This window comes from Microtus ochrogaster, assembly GCF_000317375.1.
Source record: "Microtus ochrogaster isolate Prairie Vole_2 chromosome 14 unlocalized genomic scaffold, MicOch1.0 chr14_random_3, whole genome shotgun sequence".
Taxonomy (NCBI): Eukaryota; Metazoa; Chordata; class Mammalia; order Rodentia; family Cricetidae; genus Microtus; species Microtus ochrogaster.
This window is the reverse complement of record NW_004949098.1, coordinates 10,682,478-10,692,026: the sequence shown is the minus strand read 5'-3', so window position 1 is coordinate 10,692,026 and position 9,549 is coordinate 10,682,478. Positions and strand designations below refer to the sequence as shown.

The 9,549-nt window shown below is 44.2% G+C and overlaps 1 protein-coding gene across 1 annotated transcript in view; it reads left to right on the top strand.

Annotated features, from left to right (window-relative positions):
- The window catches only part of Suclg1 (succinate-CoA ligase alpha subunit), a 26,873-nt gene that overhangs the window by 2,201 nt on the left and 15,123 nt on the right, over window positions 1–9,549 (top strand). The window contains exons 2-3 of the mRNA XM_005364721.2: window positions 5,719–5,822; window positions 9,108–9,224. Coding sequence (XP_005364778.1) covers window positions 5,719–5,822; window positions 9,108–9,224 — 221 coding nt within the window. The remainder of the gene's footprint in view (window positions 1–5,718; window positions 5,823–9,107; window positions 9,225–9,549) is intronic.

The window sequence follows — 9,549 nt, the reverse complement described above, 5'->3', positions numbered from 1 at the left end:
CTCCTCCTCCTCCTCCTCCTCCTCCTCCTCCTCTTCCTTTTCTTCTTCTTCTAGAAAGTCACAAATTACTTAGGTTAAAATAACTAGAGATGATAAGGAATCCCACCTCCCACCCTTAAATGTTAGCTGATGCCACTTTATGTGTTGAGGTCCCAAGTTTCGCAATGTTGGTTTAAGTTAAAAAAGATAAAAAGGCAAGCAGTCCTCGGTGCTACAGGCCCTGTTGGAGGACAATTGAGAAATGCTCAGCTGCCCATCCCACACTCTTATGGCTCACGAAAGAAGGGTAAGAATCCTGTTGCTGTAGGGAGGATGGATAAATGGGAAATGACAATCATTTCTGATGAGAATGTGTAAGATTTTATAAACACCACTGAGGCTGAAATGAAGTTTTAAAAGAAACCTAAAGTGTGATAGGATCTTTTAAATTATCAGTTGGGAGTATCACATTTTCAGGATAGTTAGTAAGAGCAGGTAATATTTTGATCCTTAGAATTACGGTATTGGTGTCAGAAAGTAGACTTTACAATCTGCTTAGTTCTAATGTTTTGTTTGGCCAATGAGGAAACAAACCCTGAGAATTTCCCAGGTAGTGTCCAAGGAGTCTCAGGATCCAGCTCTGCTGGCACTGTGCAGGGTGCCTGGAATGCTTGATCCTTCTTGTTAGAAGCAGGATTTCGGCACGCTCAGTGACCTGCTCGCAGGAGCTACTTGAGTTACACAGGCTGCTTGTAGACTCAGAGAAGCATTTGGAAGTGTATGGAATAAGAGATACTCAACAGTTGATATTACCATTTCTAGTCTCTACTGCTGTTTGTGTCTAAGAACTCAGCCTTTATTTCAGAAATAGAAGCCTGTATGCAAATGCCTTCCTTGATGTAGCCCTGAGAAAAGTAACTTGTTTTTCTGGCCTTTTAGTTGCTTTACGGGAACACTGAAGTTTAAAATGATTTCTCCTAGATATAGGAGAATAATTTGAGTTTGCCACTTGGCAGATATTTTGTCGTCTTAGACCCATTTATTGATTTTTACTTTATAACATTCATACAATTGGAATGTCTTCTCATTGTTGATACATTATAAAACATTGAACACATTATATCCTTCTATTTACACTTAGTTCTTAAAACATGAGGAGTGTTTTAAATTTTATGAAACATGGTGCTATGATCAACTAAGACAGTAGTATCGAATGTGTCATTAAGATAAGTGAATACAGAGCTTGTCTTAGGGATTTGGGGTAAGTGGGTGCTGAGGTACTCCCATGTATTGTAGGTCTGTTGTGTAACTTTCCTCTGTGTTAAAATGCCATCCTGCTGGAAAGCTCCTTAAGCAGGAAGGTAAACAACTCAATAGCTTTAGGAAGGCCCTAAAACTGACCAACTTCTGGAGGCTCCTTCCTGTCAGAGTAAACAATAAAAGCTGAGTCTCCCCCTCAGTCAGAAGGAAGCCAGGCTACAAAGACAACAAGGCCACAGAGAGTCTTAGAGAGCAAGCTGGCTTCTGGGAAAAAGCAGAAACCAGGCAACCTGCCCAGAAGAGGTTTACAACCGTGGCACTAGGAAAGGACACTCCAGCCCGCTGAGCCGCCTGCTGGCTGTGTAGTGCACTCCGGGTTCCCAGCTCTGTGAGCTGTCTCCCATGCTGCCACCAGGCTTTGGTGGCACCGCTGTCTTTGAGTCATTTCTAGCCCTGTCAGTAACCCCTCACCCCTATTCCTGAAAGTAACCCCAGTAAAACTCATTGGTTCACCCAGTTGCATTTTGTTGGCATTTCTATTTTAGTCTGCCCTGGGCTCTCTATCTGGGTTAAGTACATGTGTGAGTTGTGTCTCCCTGGGAAAGTTTTGTCACACAACGAGGTCTCCTCATGTGGGGACCACTGTAACTTGTATTTTGCATATGGTTAATGCTATGTTTAGGACATGCTTGAGTGTCCCCCAAGAGTTCTCATGCCAGGTGTCTCCGATGTGGTGAGATCTGGAAGGTGGTTAGGTCACTGCGATCACGGTGCCTAGAAGAGATTTCTGCTAGTCTGGGTTACTCCTGAGTGAGCTGCCGTGCATGGCTGCCCATGTGCTTAGCCAGCACCTTGGCATTGTGTTATTCCCTTGCTGCCCTGCCACCATGTTCTAGTTACCAGCGGCTGAGCAGGTGAGGCCGCTCTGAAGTAGTGGTTCTCAGCTCCTAATCATAATATTATTGGGGCTTATGGCACTTCATAACTGATTTTTCTATTGTTATGAATTGTAGTGTAAATATTTGTTATGTAGGATATCTGATATGAGATCCTTGTTAAAGAGTGGTTTGACCCCCCCCACCCCCCGCCCCAAAGGGGTTACGCTCAGAACCACTGCTTAAAGTGTGAGCTGAACAAACTGGTTTTCGTTGTAATTACTTACTTTGTTCAAAGTCACTTTGTTAAATCAGCAGCAAGTGCCAGTACAGTTAAAGTTTACCCCTGTTGAATTCATGAATTCAGACATACCAGTAAAGAAGGAACAGGGACATAGTTTTCAGGGTTGAGTTGAAGAGTATTTTCATAAGCAGTCAGGTTATTGAGTCACAAAAAGCAGGGTCACAAAAGGCCCTGCTTAGTCCCACCTGGCAGGGCTCTTTGGCTATATATTGCAGTATTAATAGCCCCGGGCATTTTATAATACAGCTGCTACCTATAGGAGATAGGACTGACAAACCCATCTCCTCCGTGGGAAGCATCTTCCTCAGCACCCAGGCCTGTTCCTTTGGCAGTTTACTTATTTCAGTTTGTCCTTTCATGGTTTTGTGCTTCTTTGCTAACATTTGGTTCTCTTACAGACCCAGGAGGCTTCTGTGGGTAGGACTTGAGTCTTGTCTTAAGTACTCAAGAACTTTAGCCCCTGGTGGATAGCTGCCACACTGGTTCTTACAGCAGTTTGCTCTGCTCACTCTGCAGCAGGGGTATGAATGCTAGTAAGGTCATGATTAGTGAAGCCACACATACTGTTCCCTAGCCACTGTTCTATTTACATCAGCCAGTGAGGGACGTAATAGTATCTGTATTTTTACAGATGTACAAATGTTCCACGATAAGATTCCCAATTTCTATGTGAATGCTTCACGGTCTGTGTCGCAGGAGTTTATTCGTGTAGAATGTGCACGAGGGCAGGCCGGGGAGATGGGTTACCACACAGGTCTGATGACCTGAGCGCCATCTGTGGAACCCAGGAACGAAGTAAGGAGAGAACTGACGTTCCAGAGCTCTTCTCTGACCTCCCACGCTGATGATAATACCTGTCTGTCTGTCTGTCTCTCTGCCTTTTTAAAAGAATGTACATAGATAGCATTTCTGGGTGGGTTTAATTGATTTTGAAGTGCAAACCTTATATTCTTTCTTTAGACTAGTGGTTCTCAACCTTCCTATGCTGTGACCCTTTAATACAGTTCCTCATGTTGTAGTGACCCTTAACAATACAACTATTTTTGTTGCAACTTCATAACTGGAATTTTGCCACTGTTATAAATTGTAATGTAAATGTCAGTGTTTTCTAGTGGTCTTAGGCAACCCCTGTGAAAGGGTCATTTGACTTCCCTGAAAGGGTTGCTACCCACATGTTGAGAACCACTATTTTAGTGGAAGCTTTACTTTTGTGCCTTTGTAGGGTTTCTGGAAAGTACCAGGCACTTTGATGCCTTGTATACAGCCATCATTCCATGGTAACAGCACACCCTCCCTGTACACAGCTGTTAGCCCTTTTACAGATGAGAACACTAAGGCTAAGGAGATGAAAAGCATTGCCCTGGTTTGCACTGCTGGAGACCACAGAGCATGAACACTAGCCCAAGCCCGTCTGGTTCCTAGGAGTGATCCCAGCTGCTCCTGGCCCAGGTTGTGGCCCTGATAGCTCTCACCATTGGCATAATCATGGCCACCTTCAGGCTTTCCTGCTTGCCTGCTGTTTAATTTAGTGTGTTTGTTTTCTCTGTTAGTAAAATTCAGAATCTCACTGTAAGTTCCTCTATGACTGTCATCAGTGGTATTTCTTGTTTATGGCCTTTATGCGTAAATCTGTGAACTAAGGGCAAAGATGATCTGAGTAGCATCCCTGGGCTCTGCTGCACAGTGCAATGGGATCAGCCTTTTAGGCCTTGAGTCTCTGTTGTGGGATCTCTTGGCTCAGATCAGGTGCTTGGCTGTTCCCTGGGAGTCAGAACTTGACTGCAGCATGGCCCTTTGTTTAGCACAGTCTGGTTCAGGGCTGCAGCGGTCTGTGTACATGCGGTACAGCTGTCTGTGTACTTGTGGTACAGCTGTCTGTACATGCGGTGCAGCTGTTTGTGTACATGCAGTAAAGCTGTCTGTGTACTTGTGGTGCAGCTGTCTGTGTACATGCGGTACAGCTGTCTATGTACTCGTGGTGCAGCTGTCTGTACTTGTACAGCTGTCTGTATATATGCAGTACAGCTGTCTGTGTACATGCGGTGCAGCTGTCTGTGTACATGTGGTACAGCTGTGTACATGCGGTGCAGCTGTCCATGTACAAGCAGAACTCTTCTTCCCTAGAGGGTCAGGCTGACATCTGAGCCTGTCTCTTCCCTGGAGGATTGGCTCTCCAGACACCCCTTCTCGTAGGTGCTTCTTCAGCTGTGCACTTGAGGTCTGAGCACTAGGAAGTAGGAAAATGCTCAGAAGTGGGGGAAGGCGCTGAGAAATACCTGAGGAGATAGATTTGCTCTGGCTCTCATGGGCTCCTCTGAGTTAGGAAGATGACCTGGCTGCTTTGAAGAGGGCTATAGAGAAGACAGGCTAAGAGTCTCTGTGAAGGTTTAGAAGGCAACTCCTAATTGTGAGTCATGCGCTCTTTGACTGATTTTTTTTTTAAATATTTATTTATTATGTATACAATATTCTGTCTGTGTATATGCCTGAAGGCCAGAAGAGGGCATCAAGGGCATCAGACCTCTTTACAGATGGTTGTGAGCCACTATGCGGTTGCTGGGAATTGAACTCAGGACCTTTGGAAGAGCAGACAATGCTCTTAACCACTGAGCCATCTCTCCAGCCCCCTTCTTTGACTGATTTTTGAAGTAGGAGTGGGTTATAGTAACTACTTAGGTTTCTCAGTCTCTCTTGAGGTGGGTTCCCAGACATAACTTAGGAATGTGGCTTTTTGTTGGTTTGTTTTCATATTTCTCTTCTCATCTACTTTAGAAATTGTGGGAGTTTAAGCCTACATCAGAAGGGCTCAAACTAAGTGATCTTGGGTTGCATCTGAGGCAGATTTATCCCATGACTTAGCCTTTCCTCCATGGGTCTTCCTGAGGGGTAAGGTAGCTCTTACATTCCTCAAGGGTGCCCCAGCTCCCCTGGTGCTCACGGGTACGGCGGCTCATGGCGGAGTCGGGTGCTGCACTTGGTAAACATTATAAGGAATAATTTCAGAGTTTAATTGAAACCCTTAAATTTGAATCCCAGGTTTCCTTGGGAATGAAAATTACAAATTTCAGCTTTTCTTTCTCTGTTCAGAAAGTAGTAGAAGATTGTGCTTCTCCGACACAAGGGGTAGGCGCTTATGTTTGCTTTTCTACTTTGTGTCTGGTGTGCACCTGTCTCAGGAAGTGGTCACAGCATTGCTCTTGTGTTAGAAGTTTAGTTTTGGAAAATTTGGGTCATTAAATTTCATTCATGGCTCAAAAGTGTGGGAAAATTGTAACGTGTCCTATTTTCTTCACTTCTCAGTGCAGCAGAATGGGATACGGCACAGCTCTTACACGGCTTCCCGGAAGCATCTCTATATTGACAAAAACACGAAGGTCATTTGCCAGGGTTTCACTGGCAAACAGGTATGTGTATCTACATTTTTATTAAAGTGCAGACTAAAGATGTAAAAAAAATTTGTTTTTATTAACACAAAAAAATAGTACTATATGTATGATTGGAGTAGAACTATATCGTAGCTCAGAAAGGGCGGTGTGTTAGGAAGACAGGAGGTGTCATAAGCCTGTGAGACGGTGATTGTGTTTAAACGTAGCTTGAGGATCCACAGGGGTGACAGTGTCAGAGACTCAGCAAGTACAGGACTCCTGGTTTTCCTCCAACACTGCGAGAGACTTCTGTTCCTTTGAGTACTAGGTAAATAGATTGTAGAGAAAACCTGTGCTAAACACAGAACCCACAGCTCAGTATGAAGAAGTACACAGATGCAGAGAGGCTCCTGGACAGTGTGGGCAGATGAACCTGCAGAGAGGCTCCTGGACAGTGTGGGCAGATGAACCTACAGAGAGGCTCCTAGATAGTGTGGGCAGATGAACCTGCAGAGAGGCTCCTGGACAGTATGGGCAGATGAACCTGCAGAGAGGCTCCTGGACAGTGTGGGCAGATGACCCTGCAGGTGACTTTTCCCACTGGGTACCCTCTCTGGGGCAAGTGCTCGCTGAGGAAGACAGTGGGCAAACTTGCTCTTAAGATTGGAATTGACTTTCACTAGTTTCTATTCACATCTCTCCCTCTCCCTACTTCTGTCATAGAATTTGCCTAAGTTGAAAGGTACTATGAATTGATTCTACAATAAAACCATCATAAGAGTCTCCTTTCCCTCTGTCTAACCATTCTGCTCCCCAGGAGTCCTCTGTTAAGTTGGCATATGTCCTTCCAGATGAAAATACAGGTACCCCAGTTTTCTCTCTGAGGAGTGAGATGGTAAACTTCAGTATTTCTTTCTCAGTTTAGAAAAGCTGTGTAGTTGTTGTCAGTGAAGAGGTGATCCTGGAAAGGGCAGAGCTGCTGTTTGCTGTCGGATTTATTTCTGTGGTCTGTATGTCTCATTTTAAAAACACACATACAAGTATTTTGTATTTATATAGTACATCTTTTACAGCATTTGTACTGTCGAATTGTTCTAATCCAGTGTAATTTACAAAAGCAGGTGCAGGCACAGTCTCCCAGATTGCCAGGCCTGAATCTGGAGGATGCTAGCTGAAGACCAGCCAGATCTCACAAATGTCCGTATACAGACATCCTCAAAAGTTAATATTGCACATCCCGAGGGAATGAGGTGTGATCTGTACTTCTTTCCAAGTACAGTCTAGTTTTGTGTATGCTACATTAGCATATAATCAAATTATTTTTTAAAATGATTTATTTGCTTATTATGTATACAGTGTTACATGCTTGCAGCCAGATGGGGGCACCAGGTCTCATTACAGATGGTTGTGAGCCACCATGTGGTTACTGAGATTTGAACTCAGGAACTCTGGAAGAATAGCCAGTGCTCTTAACTGCTGAGCCATCTCTCCAGCTCCTCAAATTCTTGAGGAAGTTCATTATACTTTTTTTTCACCTTGAACTTCATATGCCATTCTTTTTTTTTCTTTTATTTAGCAGTGCTGGTTTAATTAGACACATACAATGAATAAATTTTGACCTTTTCTTTATAACATATACAGAAGTTAAGTATGTTATAAAATGTGTATGTGAAAGATAAATTTATAACTTTTGAAGAAAGGATGGAAAACTAAATAGAATTTTGTATTCTGCAATTTGTAATCCAATTGGACACCTCTGTGTGTGTGCATGTGTGTGTGTGTGTGTGTGTGTGTGTGTGTGTGTGTCTGTCTTGCACTGTTTTCTTATTTCTCTGCATATCAATTCTATTTCTATTCATGGACACTTACAGGCATCAAGAACACTAAACTCTTTCTGTGTTTCTTGTTTGGAGAACCGAAACTGTCAGAGATAATTCAAATTCAAAATGTACTTAGCAATAGAATAAGTGAGAAAAATGCAAATATTACATAGAAGTTTTTTTTTTCCAAAAGAGATATCTGGAAATGGTTCATATGCCATTCTTGTGACACTTTAGCCTCTGGTATCTTTGTAAGAGCTGTGCTCCATATACAAGCACTGTTTGGAACTAATTCTGCTTCCTACATTCGTGAACGATTTGCTCAAGTCTTTTTATTCAGTGTCTGCCTGCCTGCCTTCCATTTTTGGGACAGAGCCTCACTGTGTAGCCCTGGCTGACCTAGAATTCACTGTGTATATCAGCTGGCTTTGAACTTATGGAGATATGACTACCTTTGCCTCCTGAATGCTAGTTTTTGGCTCTTTTCACTTCCCTTGTGTTTGCATTTTTAGTAATTGTGACTCTTAATGGTCTCAGTTTCTGGTTTTGTTTGTTTGTGTTCTTGACTGAATATTGAGCTAAGTGCCACAGAAGCTTGTGGTTTGAGAGGAGGGCGATCAGGAACTCAGTGTGAATATGTTCAGTTAGAGATGTCTGCCAGCTCTGTAGATAGAGATGTTAGGTAGGCAAATGAGTGTGTGACTATAGGCAGAGGGCTCGGCTAGTTGTGTGAGGAGTATGATTGGCAAGGCTCACCATGTAGACTCTGCTTGCTCCCTTGGTAAGGGTGGCATCACAACAGGCATGAACTGAGACAGAAGGGAAAGGAGAACAGGAGGCAACAGAGGCCTGAATGTTAGTGGGGAAGACTCTCCCAGTCTTCGGAGCCATTGTGTTGTGCTTGTTACAACTGGGTCAGGGTGTGTGTGTGTGTGTGTGTGTGTGGTATGGCATGTTGTGGGAAGAGTCTGGGAAAAAGGCTGCCAGAGAAAGTGAGTTACAGGGAAGTGTCAGGGAGGTCTGAAAGACTCGCCGATTGACTGATCCTTAGTTAAAGTAGGTGCGTGCATGTGTGTGATGGTGGGTGCTGGTGAAATAGATTAAGCCAGCTTGTGTTTTTGCTATCCATGTAATTTAAAGGGAAAGGCCAAGGTTGGACAAATGTAATGATCCATCCTGGATTTGCAGTTGGGCAAAGTGGGGTGCAAAGAGATGAGGAACAGGGAAAATGGGATGGCCTTTAAACAAGCAACAGGGGATTTCAGAACAGCAGCCAGTTATAGCAAGGGATAGGAAAGGACCTTCAATGACTCTTGGCTTTCCAGAAGCCAGTTTACTTCAGTGCTGACGGCAGTGCTTACTCAGTGGGTGAGAGTACTGGGCTCAGGCTACTGCCTGGGAGCACCTAGTGTGGTTGGTTTTCTTTTCCCAAGTTGCTGAGATCGCCTTTGCTTCTCCACTGTCTTTCTGCCTTTTTCATGGATCCTGTGCTTTTCCCTCACAGGGCACCTTTCATAGTCAGCAAGCCTTGGATTATGGCACCAAACTCGTGGGAGGAACCACGCCAGGGAAGGGCGGCAAGACACACCTGGGCTTGCCTGTCTTTAATACTGTGAAGGAAGTAAGTAATGGTTTCTGGGTTTGTGGAGAAAAGGCAGCAGGGCAAAGACAGGCGTTCCGTGGGTAAACACAGGCATTCCGTGGATAAAGACAGGCAATCCGTGTATAAGACAGGCATTCCGTGGGTAAAGACAGGCATTCCGTGGGTAAAGACAGGCATTCTGTGGGTAAAGACAGGCAATCCGTTGGTAAGACAGGCATTCCGTGGGCAAAGACAGGCATTCCGTGGGTAAAGACAGGCGTTCCGTGGGTAAAGACAGGAGTTCCGTGGGTAAAGACAGGAGTTCCGTGGGTAAAGACAGGCATTCCGTGGGCAAAGACAGGCG